At 40.2% G+C, this 21,507-nt stretch overlaps 1 protein-coding gene across 2 annotated transcripts in view; it reads left to right on the forward strand.

The window, feature by feature from the left end:
- The window catches only part of EVL (Enah/Vasp-like), a 188,087-nt gene that overhangs the window by 78,934 nt on the left and 87,646 nt on the right, over positions 1-21,507 (forward strand). For both annotated transcript variants that reach the window (XM_089522526.1, XM_089522528.1), the window contains exons 2-3: positions 11,221-11,389; positions 16,281-16,461. In XM_089522526.1, coding sequence (XP_089378652.1) covers positions 11,221-11,389; positions 16,281-16,461 — 350 coding nt within the window. The remainder of the gene's footprint in view (positions 1-11,220; positions 11,390-16,280; positions 16,462-21,507) is intronic.

Below are 21,507 nucleotides of genomic sequence, written 5' to 3' on the forward strand. Positions count from 1 at the left end.
TTATACTGCTGTTGTTACATTACTCTAACCCACCCAATCCTTGCTTTAAGACAATGGGAGAAAAAGGATATGGCAGTGAAAATAAAAGGAGATAATAACTTTTAGGCAACCTTTGAGATGGTTTTGGATGCCATCTTCCATCAGCCTTCACCTTTGTCTCTGTTGTCTCTGGCTGATGGGAATTGCAGTCCAGACAGTTTCTGCAGCTGGTATATATTTTCCACCCTAATGCAGAGTTTTGAAGGGACAGGAATGTATAGAAAGACCCACCCTTTTGTCCCTACCACTGCTTGTGGAATAGGTCCTGTGCCTGTTACACAGCAAAACTTACATCGGATCAAAGAATATTCACCCATTGTACCCAGCATTCTTCTCTGAAAGGCAAGTTTACCTTGAGTCTAAAGCAGAGGCGACTTTTACAATTCTTCTCAGGGATGTAAATCTTAATTCATTTTCACAGGCAAGACCTTATGATTTTACATTTTAATCTTTGCTATCATCAAACTTGTCAGTTTCTGAGGAATATTCACAATTCGGTACTTATTTAGTGCAAAAAAATGTTGTGGGATGGGTTATTTTAAAGAGAAAACAGCATTTTCTGCATAGAAAACAACATTCCTTCACAGAAAACAGCTTTATAGGTTTTTCTTTGCAGAAAACCTGTTTTCTGCAGATTTTTTTCCTGTGTTTTCTGTTTTTCTATTTCTTTTTAAAATATTCTTCTGATCAACCTTGTCAGAAGTGATATTTTTAAATGAAGACGCCTATTACTAAACTGGGATCCCCCACATGCAAAGTTGTGCTTTATCAATGATTGGAAATGACACAGTAAAATAATACATAACTTGAGGGCTGGCAGAGAAGAGTAAAGAGATTAAATATAGAGCAGTATAGTTAAATATAGAGATTAAATTAACAGTTCGTAGAGCGATCTTGTAGCACCTTTGAGACTAACTGAAAGAAAGAAGTTGGCAGCATGAGCTTTCATAGATGTAATTCTACTTCCTCAGATGCACTTGGACTGAAAGTCTACAAAAGCTCATTCTGCCAACTTCTTCTTTCTGTTAGTTTCAAAGGTGCTTCAAGATCTCTCTACTTACTGATTATATAGACTAACATGGCTATATCATTAAATAACAGTGTTATTTTTCAAAATAACATAATGATTAGTATTGCACATTCATTTCAGATAACAAGCAATTACTAATGTTGGTGAGTTAAATATATCAAATAATGAATTATTTCACAAGCAAATGAATAAATAAATGAATAGAGCACTAAGCTCTGGTTTGGTCCATAGCTATTTGGGCAGTAGGAGTGAAGTCCATCTGATGGGAAACTCTCCTGCATTGGCTTGATGGAAATGAATGAGAGGTATAGTGCACTTTCACAGCTGTGGCTCATTTCTTGCCAGATGTGAGAGCAGACGTATGTCTGTCGCCCAAACCGGCAGTCTTATTTCTTCTTCTCCTCCCTCCCTCTGTTGCAGTGTCAAGGTGTACAAGAATATGTGATATTATATCATCCTGCTCTGAGTTTCCCTGCCCTCCTCAGCTTCTTTGGGGGCGGTCAGAAAATCCAGAGTTTAATGATGTAACATGGCATCTCACGAACCCAGACATCCCTGGGAAGAAGGAGGGCACAAGTTGCTGTTTTAGGCAGCACTCCCACGTTTTTTGTCATGGTGTCTCTTTCTGTCCTTGATAAAGATTGGTCTGGGTGAGATCCAGGATGATTTTGCTCAGAGTGTTTCCATGTGTTTTCAGAGACTGCCTCTTAATTTTACAACAGAACCAAAAAAGAAGGACTAATTCCAACGCTCTCCATTAATCACTCAGCTTGCTACAGTGTCCCTATTGTTAGCTTGCTGTGTTTGGGGTTGTTCCAATGAAACACGCTTCACTGATTTTTTTGCATGGAGCAGGAGTTGGGATTGGTTTTGTGTGTGTGTGTGGTTCTTTTTTCTTTCTTTCTTTCTTTCTTTCTTTTTTTTTTTTTTTGGTGAGTCTAGCCATATGGAAACAGGAGCCGATGTTTAAGAGGAATTTGTTTTGCCTTTCCCTCTTCTGGTTCCCAAACCAAGACTCTTGTTTATTCTTCCCCTTTAATGCAAGAGCTTATCTCTGCCTGTAGTTCAGTGGGGTAGACTTCTTCCCACCCGACCTTACACCTGAAAGGTGTGTGCGTGTGTGTGTGTGTGTGTGTGTGTGTGTGTGTGTGTGTGTATCTCCCTCAACCCAAACATTTCAAACCCAGGACAGGTCTTTTTTTTGTTTTGTTTTGTTTTTTTTGTTTTGTTTTGTTTTTGGCACAATAAGTGAACTGGAAATTGACTCTAAAAAGACCTGTCTTTTGCATAAAATGGACCAGCCCCCTCCCCATATATCAAACTAGTGGGGACACACAGGGCAATTTGGAGCCATTTAAAAAACAAAATGTTAAAATGGGCAAGCGGAGAGGTTAGTGGGAGGTGTTGCTGTTCATGGAACATAGCATGTAGAAATGTAATTTGACACCACTTTAACTGCCATGGCTCCAGCCTACAGAATCGTGATTTGTAATTTGTAATTTTCTGAGGCACCAGCACTCTTTGGCAGTAAAACTACAAATCCCAGGATTACTTAGGGTGGAGCTATACCATTCAAAGTGGTGTCAAACTGTATTATATCTACAGAGTATATACACCCATAGAAGGATAGTGCAGACCACCCCCAGTTACCGAAAAGTGTGATTGGAAAGACAGCTGTAAGAGTTGATTCAGCTAAGTAGTATGGAAACATTTCATTGTGTTCATGAATCTGGGGTCAGCTCTAAGCTGAAGAATGGCTCTATGCTCTTTTTATATCATTGTTGCCATCATATTCGTCATCATATTCATCATATTTAATTATATCCATCCTTTCTCCTGATATAGGGACTCAAGGTAGCTAACAAAAAAATTAAAACAGTACCAAAAAAAAGAGAATGCACCAATTTTGACAAGTGGAATGTTGAAAGGTTGGCAGTTTGAGGCCCACGTGCCTCATGATGGGGTGAGCTCTCATCACTAGTCCAAGCCTCTGCCAACCTAACAGTTCAAAAGCATGCAAATGCAAATAGATAAATAGGTACCACTTCAGTGGGAAGGTAACAGAGTTCGGTGCAGTCTTGCTGGCCACATGGGCACCAGAGTAGTCCTCGGACAATATTGGCTGTTTGGCTTAGTAACGGAGAAGAGTACTGCCTCCTAAGTCGGTTACGACTAGACATTCATGTCAAGGGACCACCTTTACCTTCACCTTTACTACTTAAAAACAATACAAAAGCATTAAAAATTTACATACCAAGTTTAAAAAACATTTAAACAATTTTTAAAAGTTGAAAACAGTACATTATATAAAAATTTAAAATGTATGAAAAACTTTATACTTGTCAGTTTGAGAAAGCCTGATGGCACAGGAATTTTTTTATCTGCCACTGAATGGAGAGCAGGGATGGGGCCATCCTGGCCTTTCTGTGGAGGGAGTTCCAGCACCTGGGAGCAGCAACAAAGAAAACCCTCCCTCTTGTTCCCACCAAACAAGCCTAAGAGGGTGGTGGGACAGGGTGAAGGGCCTCTCCTGGTGATTTTAGTATTCTAGTGGGCTTATAAAGTGATATAGTCCTTTATGACCCGAAGCGGATGGGCTGCCCTGCCCCTGGTCACACCAGGACCACACTGACCATATGAACCTGGGCCACGGTTGCAGTCCTGAACTGGGCATCTGGAAGTAGCGTATTATATCTGCTGCTTTCTGGGCCGGTTCTTCTTTATTGACACAGTGCTGGTGCGGTTTCCAGCTGCATTAGGGACATGCAGCATCTAAATGCCATGGCCCCAACGCAGCCTGAACCCACATCATTTTACCCATGTGTTTCAGGCCTATATTATAAAGGACTTTATATTACCTCACTTTTTGGGCTGACCCAGGGATTGCCCAGTTATTCAGGTTCAAATGCTGTGCAAAGCTATGCATAGAACATGAGAATGCACATCTATCTTTTTCCAGAAATTATTAAAGAGAGGTTATTGGTTCATTGCATGGTAAGTGGATCAGTTTATCATAACAGTCTGCTCCATGTTAACTGAATCATCTGTTTCATTTTCCCCTCTCACATTCTCTCTCTCTCTTTCTGTGTGTTTGTTTGGCTGCATCCACACTGCAGAAATAATCCAGGTTGACATCACTTTAACTGCCATGGCTCAATGCTATGGAGTTATGGGAACTGTAGTTTTGTGAGACATTTAGCCTTCTCTGTCACAGAACTCTGGTGTCACAATAAACTACAGTTCCCAGGATTCCCTAGGACTGAGCTAGGGCAGTCAAAGCAGTCTCAAACTGGATTATTTCTGCAGTGTGTTTTGTATCTAGGAGAGGCTGTAGCAATTTGCTTTTTCCTGAGTCTTCAGGTAATGGCAAATCTCTGCCTTTTCATCTCCCCCCTGCTGAGTACAAACTACTTTCGAAATAGGTTTGCACCGATGGAAACAACCCAAGGAGAAAGGGTGATAATGGGAGGAGGATGAGGAGATGAAAGAAACTGGGACATTTTAAAGGCAACTGAAAAAGTGGGACAACAGAGGATTTATCAGAACTGTCCTGCCAAATTTGGACAGTTGGAAGGTGTGCCGTTTCAAATAAATGTTTTACTCTGTTTTTTAAATGTAAAACTACAATGGTGCAGCAGCATCTGTTCTCTGCTGTATAAACCAACAATTTCATTGAGAAGGAAATGATGTCTTTAGCTCTCAGCCTATGAAAAATGAACATCCACATGTGTGTGGCCTGTGGAGTGGAGTGGAGGTCTCCTGTGGGTTGCATTGCGAGTGCTGTTGATCTGCAAACAGCTGCATTAGGAAGATAACACACACACTACACACGCACACAAGCAAACACTGGTGCTTTTATTTCATGAAGAATTTTAGATTCTCTCTTCTGCATGACAACCCTAGACACTGCTTTTTAAAACCAGGCTCCTCAGATTGTGAAAATATTTCCATTATAAATCCTTCAAAATATTTACAAATGAATTTGGTGTTGTGTCATTGCTGCTGCTATTTTCAGTCTAAGTATGAGAAAACTCAAGCAGATTTTGTCAGCACAATTTGAAAGGTGTAATAGTTTGAGCTAATTCTGGGAAGCTGCATTGACAGACAGACACCCCGGCTTCTGCTATGATTATTTCCTAGTGCTTGCTAGCACTGAGACTAGCTTGATTTATATGTTATCTTGGTGACATGGGAGCCACTGGAGGGGGGAAATATTTTTGTATCATTAGGATGCACAAAAGGGTTCTTGAACAGATCAGACCAGGGCTCTCCTTGGAAGCAAAGATGATCAAGTTGAAACTATCATACTTTGGCCACATAATGAGAAGGCATGGATCACTAGAAAAAACAATAATGCTTGGAAAGGTAGAGGGTAGAAGAAAGAGAGGAAGATCACAAACCAGATGGATAGACTCGATCAAGGGGATTGTGGAGAAGGGCTTGCAGGATATGGGCAAGGCAGTGGAATATAGGGATTCTTGGAGATGTCTCATCCACAGGGTTGCCATGAGTCGGAATCGACTCGAGGGCAGCTAACAACAAGCATCAGTTGTAGTTTGGCTAAATGGTTATTTCTCTTGCTATCAGTCCTAAAGATATACAAAACCCTAAGCATGCACATATTTTAAAATTATAAAGTATCTGTATGCTGTCTTAGTCCTGAATCTTCTTGGTAGCTCCAATTAGACTCACTCAGAATCATAGCAGCTTAGAGATGGAAGGGACCACAGAGGTTATCTAATACAATTCCCTGCCATGCAGGAATACAGCACTCCTGAAAGATGCCCTCCAATCTCTGTTTAAAGACCCCTAAGCGGGATAGGCCACCACCCTCTGAGGCAGTCTATTCCACTGTCAAACAGCCCTTGCAGCAAACAAGTTGTTCCTAATGTTTAGGTGGAATCTTTTTTGTTGTGATTTGATTTAAAGAATTTAGTCAATAGGATGTATGTGAATGTTCATCTATTTCAGTTAGGACTAACCAATAGTATTTAGATCTTCTAATGCACCAACACTTTATATATTTGTCCATCCATCTTTCCTACTGCATTGCAAGTTAAATTTCCAGTAGGAAACTGTGAAATTACTTATTAAATTATTCATATTTTCACATGATGGCTACTTTGGCATCACCAGCTTTTTAGTCATATCTAGCTGTAAACTGCCGATCAGGACAAAGGCAGGATATAAATTAAATAATTAAATTAAATTAAATAGACCCCCCCCCCATCATCATTGGAGATTATCACACAAGAACTATTTACACTTTAATAATGCTATTCTAATGTTATTTAGCAAGAACCATACAATGGTGAAATTGCAACACTTACATTATTATTATTATTATTATTATTATTATTATTATTATATTCATTTGTATCCTGCTCTTTTCCCAGAGCTGGGACTCAGAGTAGCTTCACAACATTAAAAACAGTACAATTAAAAACATTTTTTTAAAAAAGTACATTAAAGGAATTAAATTATTACAGTATTAAAACAGATAGTTATTAAAAGAATAAAAAAGTTTTTAAAAAGATAAAACTATATATAGAGAAAAAACTGTATCAAATTTTTAAAATGGTCCATCATCCTAGCCTGTCCTTATAGCAATAGCAATTCCTTAAACACCTGTGTGAACAGGTAGGTCATCACCTGCCGGTGGAAGGCCATCAAGGAAGGAGCCGTTCTGATCTCCCTGGGCAGGGAGTTCCAGAGTCTAGGGGCAGCCAGCCAGAAGGCCCTCTCTCGTGTCCCCACCAACCGTGTTTGTGATGGTATTGGGACAGAGAGAAGGGCTTCTCCAGAGGATCTCAAAGTCTGGGCCAGTTCATACCAGGAGAAATGGTCTGTCAAACAGTGTGGACCTGAGCCATGTCATACTTTCACACAGAGTTGCAATAATGGGACATTAAAGATTCACAAACAATAAACAATGTATATCCCGCACATTGAAAGAAGGGGTTGTGATTGAAGAGAAAAAAACAGGTAATCTCTCACCTCTAAGGAACTCTCCTGTGATTCACAAGTGATTCTGCCAAACAGCTTGCTTTGGAAGGTTTAATGATGGAATCTCAATGGCACTATTGAAACGTCATTGCCTTTCACACATTCATGACAGTGCTAATGAAGCGCTATTGGCAAGCACTAGCACACTGCTTCGATGATGGTACAACTATGGTATGTGCACGCCATCATGTGAAAATCTTCCTGCGATCACACAAACATGACGAGAGCATAGTGCTTTTCTCCTGTTTCTTATCCTTGTGTGATAATCTCCTTATTTTCTCTTTTGATGCCATTGTTCCTAACATTTAAATGTAAAGATAAAGGTAAAAGTTTCCCCATGACATGAATGTCTAGTCATAAGCTGTTGGGAGTGGTGTTCATCTCCGTTACTAAGCTAAAGAGCCAGCGTTGTCAAAGACAACTCCGTGGTCATGTGGACAGCATGACTGCACCAAACACTGTTATCTTCCCACTGAAGTGGTACCTACTTATCTACTTGCATTTGCATGCTTTAGAACTGCTAGGTTGGCAGAAGCTGGAACTAGTGACAGGAGCTCGCTTCATCATGCGACACTGGAACTGCCAACTTTCTAACCTTACGATCGTCAGAATTGGAGTCTTAACCACTAAGCCATCACTTCCTTCCCTAACCCTAAGCCTTCCAACCTTATAATCATCAGAATTGGCATCTTAACCACTAAGGTACCATGTCCCTCCCTAATCCTAACATTTACCACATCCAAAATTATTTTTTCTACCCATTTTGGTGGAATCCTGCACTTTAGAATGTAGATAACACTGATGACTGTTATGTGGTACATTGGCAGCCTTATCATATTATTAAACAAGCCCAGCAGACAAACAAAAAGATGTGGGGTTTTTCTCCCCTCTGCATGACGAATCGTGGGAGAAATTTGTAAAAGTGTCATAAATGTCCTATTTGCCAACCTGAAATAATCCTTTTGGCAAAAATGACACTTTTATTTTGCTCTCCCACAGTTTTGCAACCTGTAGAGAACAAGAGTCAGGTGGAGGGAGAGAAAAAAACCACACGTCTTTTCATTTGCCTGCTGGGTTTGTTTAATAAAGCAATAAGGCACTAGGATACTGATAGCACAAAAGAACAAATCCTATCCACTTTTTTGTTTTGCTTCAATAGCCTCTTATTTTGGGAGAAGACTGCAGAGGAGCTAGCTTAGGGGAAGGACTTGATCCCCTCCTGGTCCTTCACTTGTCTGTTGGAAATTGCCTCTCAGATGTTCAACGCAACCTGTTTCTAGAGTCTAATCTGCACTGCAAAATTAATGCAGTTTGACACTATTAGCTGCCATGACTTAGTGCTATGAAATTCTGGGATTTGTAGTTTTGTGAGATATTTACCTTTTTATGTCAGAGAGCTCTGGAACCACAATGAACTACAAAACCCAGGATTCCATAGCATTGAACTGTGGTAGTTAAAGCAGTATCAAACTCCATTTTTTCTGTGGTTCAGATTAGACTCAAGTCATAGGTCTATATCCATAGCAACTAGTTTGGCACTGAATTAAAACACTGATGTCTCATTATGGTTATTTTGCAAGAGGAATGGCTTTTGTTTCAGTTTGGAGAAAAACAGAATGAAAGGCTTTCCTCCAAGGCTTCTTTGATATTGTTTAGAAGTCTAGCTGGGACTTAATTGTTCTACTTGACTTTTGATGTTCTGGCCCACACACTAATGTGCATTGTGAAATTGTTTTGTTTTAATGGCACATTTAATGTGTTGAAATGGATTTGTATTGCCCCTTTGTATTGTACATCTGAATGGAGTTTAATGGGGAAATACTGTTTTTCATACTTTGCAAACACTTTGGTAAGCATCCCATTTGCACACTGCTTTGACCAGCGGCTGTTGTTTTTCAGCATAGAACTCAGGAAACTATAGAAATATTTTTTCTAAAACATGGCCACATAGCCCGAAAAACCCACAAAAAAACTATTTCTTTATTTTTTGCATTTTCTATATTTTTTTTATTTGATAGACATGTTGTGAGCAGCAGTGGATAATGGTTAATGTATCATGCTTAATGACATCTCTAGAGATTGCTCCCTCTGACATTACAAGGGGCCATAACTAGGACTCAGGTTTTGGCCATGAAATCTCTGAACTTAGGATGCTTCTGACCTAGCATCCCAGGCCACTATACATGGCAAGTCAGATTGAGTGCTAGGTCCAAAACATATGGGCCAAATAAAGCCGCTTCTGGTCACTTTGGGGGTGTGGAGTTTACATGACGCATATCCCCAAAACAGTCAGAAGCTGCGTTGAGGCCACGCTAAGAGCATAAAAGCTGGTCTGAAAGGGAGTCTATTAGGACTGACTCCTGGCTACCACAGCTTGGGACTGCAGCAGCAGCCCACATTGGGAGTGGGTGTTTCGATCACCGCAGTCCCAGCCGCATTGTGGCTGGAGCATCCAAAGGCTATTCCTACAGGGCTGTCTGCTTCACCCCAAAGTGAAAAAAAAGCAGGTGCACATTCCGGTGTAGATGTGCCCCCACCTGGTGTAGATGTGCTCTGATCCATATTGGCACCCCATGCCATTTTTCTGCTAAATCTTTTTTTTTCCCCATTACTGTGGCTTTTCACCTCAAGAAGATAACTTTTGCAGCAAGCAGAAGAGTTGGGGGAAGAATGCCTTTTCCTTTTTAAAAGCTGCTGACTTAGGTGCATTTGTTTAAATATATGAGTAATAACACATGTAGTCTGGTCCTGAGTCATTATTCTGACAGAACCACTCAAACTGTCTGGGCCAGGCATAGAATGGTCTGCAGACATAGAGAAACTGCTTTGGTCCATGAGATCATTGGTTTGTCCATCTGCATATTGCCTGCACTGATTGTCTATCATTCTTCTGGTTTCCCAGTCCTGTCTAGAGATGCTAGAGATTGGAGTTGGAACTTTGCATATAAACTGTGTACTCCACTAGAGAGTCTCCAGTGAAGTCCTTCCTTGATGTGATTGTTTTAATTTGTATAATTGGGATGTTTTTATTGAAAGTTTTATTTATGTATTGCAATTTTTATTCTCTATTCTGTATTTGTCATTGCAATTTTTACTTGTACACCGCTTTGAGCATCGTGGAAAAGCGGTTCATAAATAAAAACTATTATTATTATTATTATTATTATTATTATTATTATTATTCCACACACAACAAACTTTCATAGCCTGGAACTGGTAGCATTAATGGCAACACACTAATGTAAAAGTTTAATTACCTTAATGTGCATTAATTTGTTATGTTAATTAATGATACATTAGTATTAAATTTTAAAAAGTGTTTTAAATTAATGCATTTAAGTACATTCAGTCCTCTGCATCCACAGACTCTGCATCCACAGATTCAGCCATCCATGGCTTGATTTTTTTTTTTAAAGAAATCCTAAAAGCAAACCTTGATAATGTCATTTTATATAAGGAAAGCCATTTTACCAAGCCATTGCGTATAATCGGTCTTGAACATCCACAGTTTGGTTATCCACAGTGGGGTCCTGGAACCAACCTCTAGTGAATAACAAGGGCCTGTTGTCATAAAAGTTGCAAGAAAGCTTTTTAAAAACTCGTATTGGTATCCAACAGGAAAAAAAATTATATTGGTTTAAAATATTAATCATTACTCAGCCCATTAATGTCATCATCATTATAACAATTAACATAACGACTTGCAAATTAATGTTAAAAATGAGCTACAAGTTGCAAATTAAGTTTAACATTAATTTGCTTCAGAAATTGCCTTGGAATAATGCTTAATCAAATAATGGAACTTCTGCATTCAGTTGTAGGTCTTTTCTGAGTTTGCATTGGTCTGTGCCCTTTTTTAAGAAGCACAAGTCTGTGATACAAATATACTTTTCACAAAACACGTATTTCTGTATACATTTTACTCTAAAATATGCATTCTGCTGCTTTGCAAGTCAAGAACTGTACTCAAAAATTCAGAAATGTTTGGAAGATAATAGTATTCCAGATTTTGTGTGAGGCTGTGAATTTGTCAGGTTGGTGTAAAATGGTGAACAGATTGTAAAATCTGTCACCCAAGTCATGCTTCTCCCATTGCCTTACCATTTCTGATCTTTTTTTCCCCCTCCTCTTCCTCTCTTTTTCAGCGAACAGAGTATTTGCCAAGCCCGGGCGTCAGTTATGGTCTATGACGATACAAGTAAGAAATGGGTGCCTATAAAGCCCGGTCAGCAAGGCTTCAGCCGAATCAATATCTACCACAATACTGCCAGTAACACGTTTAGAGTAGTTGGAGTTAAACTTCAGGATCAGCAAGTGAGTAATTGTGGCTTTCGTGATTTCTTCCCTGTTCTGTTCTTTTATTCTGGGGTCAAAATACTTTGGTGTGGGGCAGAGCATCCTGCAGGCTACATGCAGCTCCTCAACCCCCTTTAGAGACACTTCCCATCTTTCCCCAAGCACCCTAAATCTAAATTGGGGAGGGGGGGAGACAAAAAATTCCCCCCATTACAATTCCCCCCCCCCCCCCAAATTCTCTTTTAGTCCTCAAATTTCTAGCATTGCACTGATTTAAAGATTCAATTGAGCATTTAGAAATAAAATGTAAGACTTCATAGAAAAGGACAGGCAAAGTTCCCAAGGGAATGTGAACACAATAAATATAGGTATTCTGGGTGTGAATGATTTTCAATGTTTCACTCTCTGCAGTGCAAAAAGGGACACTCAAGGGACAAGAATTCTGCCTTGGGGCTGAATTTGAGTCCTTCTGCACGCAAAAGAAATTCTCTTCCTACAGCCCCTTTCTTCCTGTTTTTCATATTCTGTATCTCATTGTCTTACTTCAAATCTAAGCTGTATGTGTCTAAAGAATGTATAGAAGAAGGAGGTTAAGAATGCATGTGGAGCTTATGGGTGGAGCCACCTTGAATCCTATGTTGGGAGAAAGGTGAGATATTGAATGAATGAATGAATGAATGAATGAATTAAGGGCAGCTTGGCTATAGTGTACATTGGGATAGGAACATGCAGTAGTGTAGGTTATTGGATCCACGTATCATTCAGCTGCTGGAAGCCTTATTCATGCATATGGGAAGTATTTATTAGAGTTACAAACGACTAGATTAGTAACAACTTCCCAAAAAACTTTCACAGCTGCTGCTCCAAAATTGTGGAATAGCCTTCTTGAGGAGATCTGTCGTATTACTTCCTTGGATGCTTACCAAGAAGGCAGTTAAGACAGATCTTGTTCAGCGGGCATACCCACCCGACCTCATATAAGAGATACTGCTCCACCCCTCTGACTATAATTGTTTTGGAATTCTTATTACTGCTGTTATTAATGATTGAGTTGTTTTTTAACTAGAATACTATCGTTATTGTGTTTTATTGACTGTTTTTCGCATATATTTTAGGTTATAAAGCCGCCTCAATCCAACTGGGAGAGGCGGGAAATATAAATAAACAATGTATTATTATTTATTATATGAGGCTCCAGTGACCTACACAGATTCATGTTCCTATCCCAATGCACTGGAACCTCACCCTATAGCCTAGCTACCCAGGTTCAGTAGCATCACTAGGCAGATGCAGTGGTACAGACCACACTGGGTGACATCTCAGAACAGGGGTGACACCCAGCCGAGTGATCTCCACCTCCCTGCCGCATGCCATTCTACTTGCAAGTAGAGCGGTGTGCAGCAGCGAGGGAGAGTGCCCAGCGCACCCTCACCTCCTTGCCACACTTCCAGCTGCACTATGTCGACAACTCAGGGTGGACTCTTGCCTCCTAAACCCTGGGCCAGGCAGAGCCCAAAAAGACGTGGTTGAGAGGAAGAAGCGGCAGGCCACACTGAGGGCAGCTCGGCATGTTTCGGAAAAGGCGCACAAAAATCCTTCTGTGTGCACCCCCCCCATTCCCTTTGAAGGCCCCCTACCCCCAGCTGAGGAGTAGAAGAATGTGGTGAGCTCCTCCCTGGGAAACAGCACAGCTGGCACCAGCTGTGACTGTGGACAGTGGGTGGGGGGATGAAGGGCAGTGGCTTCCACTGGGGCTGGCACAGGGAAGCCATGGCACACAGCAGAGAGGTGAAGTCATGCCATTTTGGTCCTGCCCCTTAAAAGCTCTTCCCCGCACCGGGTGACACCAACCCTAGTGATGCCACTGCCCAGATTCAATTCCTGGCACTTGTAGTTAAAATAAATAGGAAGCATGTGATGGGCAAGACCTTGCACTCTCTTTCTACCTGAGACCCTGGAGAGATGCAGCCAGTTAGACTATAGACCACTGGGCCAGAAAGATAAGTATTCTGACCTAGTGTGGTGTAATGGTTTGCACATGACACTGGGAGACCTGGGTTCGAATCACTGCTCAGCCATAGAAACCCACTGGGTGATCTTGGGCAAGTCACACTCCCTCAGCCTCAGGATGGCAAAGGCAAACCCTCTCTGCTGAAACTTGCCAAGAAAACCCTATGATTGGGTGATCTTAGGGTTACCATGAGTCAGAAATAACTTGAAGGCACATGGCAATAACAACATAAGGCAGCTTCCTGTGTTTCCTGAAATATTTTGGGATTTCATATACTGTCTCCCTTTACACCAGTAGTTCCCAACCTGTGGGTCGGGACCCCTTTGGGGGTCGAATGACCCTTTCATGGGAGTCGCCTAAGACCACTGGAAAACATCTATTTAATTACAGTTATGAAGTAGCAACAAAAATAATTTCATGGGTTTGGGTCACCACAACATGAGGAACTGTATTAAAGGGTTGCGGCATTAGGAAGGTTGGGAACCACTGCTTTACACATTTTCCCTTGCCAAAACAGTTCTCTCAAAGATGAAAGAATTTCATTAAAAAAAAACCCAAAATGCCCTACTCTTCCCTGAAGGAGAGTAAGAATATGTACTAAAACATGGTTTTTGCAGATTGCCTAAGACTGAAACCATGTGAAATTTCAGATACTGTCTTAGATTGCAGCTAAAATAAATACAAGTGCTGTTTCTGCATTCTGCAAAGAGTTTTGAATTTTCATAGCCATGGAAACCCACTGGGTCACCTTGGGCAAGTCATACTCTCTCTGCTCAGCAGCAAAGCTACTCTGAATAAATCTTAACAGGAAAACCCTATGATAAACTGGGTTTTACACTGGGGACAACTTGAAGGTACATAACAACAACTATTAATTTTGTTTATAGATGCTAATTATTATTTAGCCATATGAAGTGAGAAAGACAGAGAAAAGAATTGGTCACACCACTCAAGTAGCTTAACATATTTCCCAAAGGTTTGGCTCTCATTAACATCTACACGTGATGTTGCCTTGGAAGACTACTGAGCTGAGAGCTAAACTTGTTAATATCCATGCTTGTTTCCCTGTAGCGATGCAATTATCATCCTTCTGCCTTCCATCCCATATCACCAACTACCATGTATAGTAGTGTGATGGGTGTTGTAGTCTAAGGACTTTATCACACCAGCCTGTTGTCCCACCATAACTGTGCTAGTTTAAAAATGGAAACATACTGATTTGGCATGTTTTCATATCACTCTTTTCCCCAGGAGAGCACTTTGTAGATCCATGAGCAAATAATCTGTTTTCTGCACTACCAACACTGCCTATATATATATATATATATATATATATATATATATATATATAATTTCTATCCTGCCTTTCTCCCTGAAGGGACCCAGGCAGCTCACAATAACAATTTTAGAAACATATTGCAATAAAAAATTTAAAACATCATCTAAAACAATGTAAAATTACAAACGTTAAAGCCACAATAAAATCATAGTACCCATCCCACACAAAACCCATCTCATAACTACACATTAAAAGCCTGCCTGAACTGAGCCATTTTTACCTGCAGACAAAAGACCAGCAAGGAAAGGGCCAGCCTTGCTTCTCATAGAAGGGCATTCAAGAGGGCAGGAGCAGCCACCAAGAAGGCTCTCTCTCATATCCTCACAGGCAAGCCTGTGATGGTGGAGGGACCGAGAGAAATCCTTCCCCAGAAGATCTTACGGTTCTAGCAGGTTTGGATGGGGAGATACGGTCTCTCCACCATCTTTCCTGGAGGAAAGGTGGGAATGAGCGACTGCAGCAGCCAATCACCTCCCAAAGCCAGTTGCTGCATGAATGTGCACACAGTAGATGGCTTTGGGAGGTGTTGTCTGCTGTGAATGCTGTTCTGTCACCCTTTTGAAGCACAGGTCTGCTGTGTGCATATTCACACAATAGCCCCATGCAATCACGTAGCCAACTGTCTCCTGAAATTCTCTGCTGTGTGAATGTGCACACAGCAATCAGCTTTGGGAAGCTGTTGGCAACTGCAGTCGCTGCAAGGGGGAAAGGGAGAGGAGCAGAATCACAGCCACTCACACCACATGACTTCTTGAGAAGCAGAACTGCAGTGGAAGGGACCTATCACCCAAAGGCAGTAATGGAATAGCAGTGAGATTGAGAGCCTATTGACAGGATTTGCACATCACTGAAAAGGTGGAATGGAATTCAAGACAGCAACAGGATGGACATGACTTCCTGTGATAAGTACCAGCCAAAGACGCTTTTATCTTGTTCAAATTCTACTTTTATAGCCTTATGTGATATACAGTCCTACCTCTGTTCTCGCGGTTTTCGAACCCGCATCCCTCAGTTATGCGCTCCTGCAGCCATGTGCCTATATTCAAGCCAAGGAGCTTGAATATATGCAAAACTCCATTTTCGGGGGGAGGGGTCTGGAACAGATCCCCCACAAAAACAGAGGGTCGCCTGTAGACCTAAAATAACTGGGAGTTGCTGGTTCAGGGAGCACTGCTGCAGAAAGAAACAGCCTCTTACAAGTTGCCTCTGTTTTCTCTTTGCTTTCAGATATAAAATCATAGCAAAGTACTAAAAACTTAAGCCTTTGCAACATCTATTTTTTCAACATCTGCTGTGTAATATCCATGGAAAAATTTCTCAGAGGTTACAATAGTGCTTTCTTGCTTCTACAGACATTCCTGATTTATAACTTTTTTGGGATAGACACTCTCCCAAAGTTAATATATGAAAAATACGAACTATTTAAATATAGCCAAACAACAGCATTACTTAATAATAAAATAACAGAAACAGATAAAGCACCAATTTAAGGGGGGTACACATGTGTTTATTTTTTCTCCCTCAGTCACGATGGTTCATCTTTCTTGTTTCAATTTCAGGTAGTGATTAATTATTCAATTGTGAAAGGACTGAAGTACAATCAGGCAACGCCAACATTCCACCAGTGGCGTGATGCACGGCAAGTTTATGGACTGAACTTTGCTAGTAAAGAAGAGGCAACCACGTTCTCAAATGCCATGTTGTTTGCTCTGAATATCATGAACTCACAGCAAGATGGAGGTAAGAGAAGCATCTACCTTTGTCTCTTTTCTCTCTCTTTAACATGCCTCTTCTGTGGTTATACAACATTGTAGCACATGTGAAAATGGCACACACTGCTGACTGATACTGAGATCTCTGTACACACACAACAGCCTGGAAGGGCAGTGGTGCTGCCTTTCTGAACTGTTCAGAAACTGCATATGTTCCAACATGCTGTGACCAGACTACTGACTGGGGCTGGTTATGGGGAGAAGAGCACTACCTGGTTGAAAGACTTTCAGTGCTGGTTTGTTTCTGGGCACAATTCAAACTGCTGGTTAAGAACTAAAATGCAATATAAGACTTGGTTCCAGACTATCTGAAAGACTGTATCTCTAATATGAACCTGCCCTATTTTTAAGTTCCTTAGGAGACAGCCTTCTCTCAGTTCCACCACCATTACAGGCATGTTTGGTGAGGGCATGGGAGAGAGCATTCTTGGTGGCTGCTCCCAAACCATGGAATTCCCTCCCATGGAAGACTAACTTGGCCCATTCTTTGCTCTCTTTCTGCATGCAACTATTTACTGAGACATTTGGTCCAAAACACATTGCAGAAGTAATCCAGTTTGAGACTGCTTTAATTGCCTTGGCTCAGTGCTAGGGAATCCTGGGAATTGTAGTTTGTTGAAGTACCAGAGTTCTTTCTGGCAGGCTGGAGGCTTCCTGTGACTTTTTTGTCTTCTGTTAGGATATATTAGCACAAAGTGTAAATTCTTAAAAAAAAAAAAACTAGACTATTGTTCTTGAGCACAAACTCTTGTTAATACCTCCCAGAATCTTTCTTAAGCAGAATTTGCGAACAAGTGTCAAAAGTACTTTCAAACCCTAGTTGTAATAGTTACTCTGATTACCACATTCAGGCCAAAAATAATTTAGTTTTAGTTTAGCTGAGCTTTCAAAAGATGAGCAATTCCCATGGACGAAGATCCGTGTATATCAAAATACCACTGAATCAAAATAGTTGTTCGAGTTCGTTTGAAGATTAAGAGAAGCCAAAAGTTCAAAACCAGATAATCATCATATTCATTCATTTTTTAATTTATTGCATTTGTATCCTAGCCATTAGAAAATACAATCCAGCTAACATTGAACAGGTACAAACATTTTTTCAAACAATGAATTCATGAAACATTTTAAAAGGTCAAATTTTTCACAAATGTTTTGAGACCTTTCTTAAAAGTTGTGAGAGCAGGCATTGATTGTTTTTGTTGTTATTTTTTTTCAAACAATAAAAACAACCCACTCTCTAACCCACACATAGATTCCAAGCATTACCGTCCCCTTATTTTCTCCTTTCCCACTTTACCTCTTTTCTTTTCATTATTTTCTTCTATAGCCATCTTTCCTTTTATCATCTTCTTCTCCTGTGGAGGAGAATAAAAGAGAACAAGGAGATGATAAGGAGAGAGTAAGATGAGTGAGAGGAGAGTAGGGAAGAATAGGTATAGAGAAGATTAAAGGAAGGATAATGGAAGAAAAAAATTAGGAGATAAAGAGAGATAAGTAAAGGAAGAGAGTAAAGGAAAGGTAGAAGATTGGGATAGTGAAAAGGGCAAGGGGACAAGAAATAGAATAAGATGATAGCAATAGTAATAACAAGTACATTTCTATACCGCTTATCAGTGCACTTAAGCACTCCCCAAGCGGTTTAAAAAGTGTAAGCTAATTTTTCCCAACAATCTGGAAGGATGCCAGGCTGAGTTGACCCTGAGCCCTTTTGCTGGTACTGAACTCGCAATCTTAGGTTTTGTGAGTGAGTGGCTGCAGTACAGGCATTTAACCACTGCACCACCAGGGCTCCTTGACAGAATCAACAATGGTGTAGTCGAATTTAAATGTGGTTGGTATGTAAGGGTGGTGGTTGCTTATGATTTTATTTATTTATTTATGGTATTTATATCCCGCCCTTCAGCCCTAAAGGCTCTCAGAGCAGTTTACAGTTATTATTTTTAATAAGATGGTTCCCTCCCCTCAAGCTTACAATCTTATTGTAATCTTACAATTCTTACAATTTTATGATTGAAAGATTGTGGACTAATGACAACTAAGTTAGTTAGATAATTAAAAAAGTTGTATATATAAATGTATGTGTGGGTTTATATTTTAAAGTATTAAATGTGTTGGTTTTTAAAATTCAATAAACATTTATTAAAAACAAACTAACATTACTTTCCCCAACCCTTCCTGATGATGCTATATACAAAACATATGTATGGTTAATATAGTGACACAAATGATTGACGTTTGATTCCCAAATTGTGTGACAAAGCTGCTGCAAAGGAGTCTCTGTGAATGGAGACTAGGGCATATACTGATTGGCTAGGAGAAGTCATGTGTCAGGGGTAATCTGGAGGGTTATTTAAGCCCGTCACCCCCTTCATATGATTGGTGTAGAGGGTTGGGCTATTCTGTCCCTCATTCTGAGACCATATTTCAATGGTTGGAGCTCACTTTTCAAAGGAGGGTGATTCAGTTTTCCTGGGGATCTGCAAACTGGGGTGAGAGAAGTTTTGGCTGGCCTGGTAGGGAAATGGACTAAGCAGACACTTGTCCCAATGTCCATGGCAGGTAGGGGAGGGAGGAGATATTAGATTGGTGTGCACCTTGGCACCCCATTGTGATGGAGGGCTGATCTCTGGAACTGCTTCCACAGGGCAAGAGACTGGATGGGGGTGGAATGAGATCACCCTTGGGGCTGATCTGGGTTGACTCTCTCTCCAAAAGTACAGGTTTTGGGAGAGAGTACTCCAGGTTTGGCCTTCCAAATATTATTGTCCGAGATAGCGACTGATCTGGTCTCAGAGTCTGGTGTTTCCCCCAAAGGAGAAGTGTCTAGGGTTGACACCTGGGCCTCAGCTGAACCTGCACCAGGTTGCTCCCCGGCCTTGTTTTGTCAGTTTGCTTATCCCCAGGCATTAAACAGTTTAAATAGGTCATATGTCAAGACAGTGACATTACAGATCAAACAGCCACACACACAGTGTGTGAGGTAGAGGATAAGGGGCATATGGGAAGATGAAATTAAATAAATTAAGCAACTCATCAAACAGTTGCTAAAAAATGGACCATACCCATAAATATTTTTGTCTGACTTTCTCCTACGGGTTTCTGTCTTGTGACTTGCTCACCACATCCTCCATTGAGCTTTGAATATATTCTGTGGTCTGGGATTTCTCATTCCACAAGATGTTAGCTGCCTGGGCAACTTATCAATCCTTTGTATACTCACAGCATTCCATTCCATTGGTAGGTACTCTCACAGGAGGTTACTCACAGGAAAACTGAGTGTTGTTTCTTTGTTGTTGGCTTTAAACACAAATATTCATACGCACACATAGAAAAATTACAAACAAACAAAAAACAATAGCAATGCTAATATAACACTAACAAACACCCTGGCTTCCACCTCCAGAAACTGATGGTTATATCCCCCTAAAGACTTCCTTTAGTTCCCAATACACAAAGCTTCTATGATATAAGCAAACACAACTCATTTCACAAGACCTAAAACTGATAACTGACCTCATTAAGAATGCACATAAGAAATAAACATTTCCCAGTCTTTTTACAAAATTTGTCAAGGAGTTATCCTTAATAAAAGTTGTCAATTTTTCCATTTCATCAAGTGGGCATAGCAGCTTTCTTCCACCTCTGATCATAGTAAGTGTAGCTTTTAATACAAAGTTACTGTGTACAGCCATGTATAAGTCTAGAAATTTTAGTAAAAAATTCACCTGCAAAAAATGAGTTGAGTTTACAACAGGTCAGTGTCAGTACTGTACTTTCCTCTTATTTTAAAAAGGACCCATCCCCTGGTGAAAGACAAGAGTGTAATCTGTCCTGGAAGAACTGTGTCCAATCTATTCTCTACTCCATCCAGCCTTTAGTGTGAGCACAGTTAGGCCTGCTGGAATCTTTTAAGTTCTTTGGCATTGTTTCCCTTTGCTTCATTCTTTAGAGTCTTTGTTCATGCCCCTAAGTTTTACCCTCGATCTATCCATGGGTCATATCAAAATCCATAATTTTGGCCTCCAAACCTGCCCTGATACATGAAGTTGACTTCTAGTCGTGTATGTACCTTAGTATAAGTTGGAAGAAACGAACACAAGAGAGAGGCCAAATATGGCAGAGTTTTGGAATGGGATTTCATTACTGATCTTTATTGCAATTACATTTCTTTAAACAGCCAGCAGCTAGGAGTTAAATACCATAATATAAAATCCTTTTAGTAGAAAAGAACAAGATGTGGCTTTTTTCCTGAATCTTAGTAGAGTTGTGAATCTTTAATTATGGTTAACTGTTCTAAGTCGCCTTGACTCCCAAACTGGGAGGAATAATAATCATAATAAATAATAAATTTTATTTCTACCCCGCCCTTCCATGGAAATGATCAGGGCGGCTTACAAAATTTATAAAAACATTACAATACAGGATTAAAATTCAGTATAACAGTTAAAACCATTACTACAAAAAAACAGGAACAGGAAACAGTAAAATAGAAAAATACACATGTCAGGGGCAGAAGAAAAATGCAAAAAAGTTGTAATCTTACAGTTGTAATCTTACAGGTGGGGTACAAATAATTATGATGATGCTCCAACTCTGAAAAGCAAAATATACTCTGAAAGGTTACCTAGAATATAGACTTAATATGAGAAATGCAACATAAGCATAATTCTGGGGAAGGAAAGAAACACATCAAACTCGTGACTTCAGTTGCTTAGAAGATTCTTGGATGCTTATTTGAAACATTGCTTGCTTTGTAAACCAGCTTCTCAACACTTAAATATTTAGTTGTTTGCAAGGCCTACCACAGTGAAGTGTTTGGCAGCATTGCTGCTACTGCTTACTTAGCTGAAACACCCACTTATGTGGTCTAAATTAATCTATTGGCTGGAGTGAGATAGTAGGGAGAATTTTTAGCCCTTGGTTTGCTTTCAATCTTGCCTGTTTGTATTATGCAGAAATATTTTTAATTTTTTTTTTAAATAGTGTGTTCCCAGGGTTACAAGTCAAACTCAGA

This window comes from Sceloporus occidentalis, unplaced genomic scaffold, assembly GCF_023333645.1.
Source record: "Sceloporus occidentalis isolate IW3139 unplaced genomic scaffold, rSceOcc1.0.p SCAF_4, whole genome shotgun sequence".
NCBI classification, from domain to species: domain Eukaryota; kingdom Metazoa; phylum Chordata; class Lepidosauria; order Squamata; family Phrynosomatidae; genus Sceloporus; species Sceloporus occidentalis.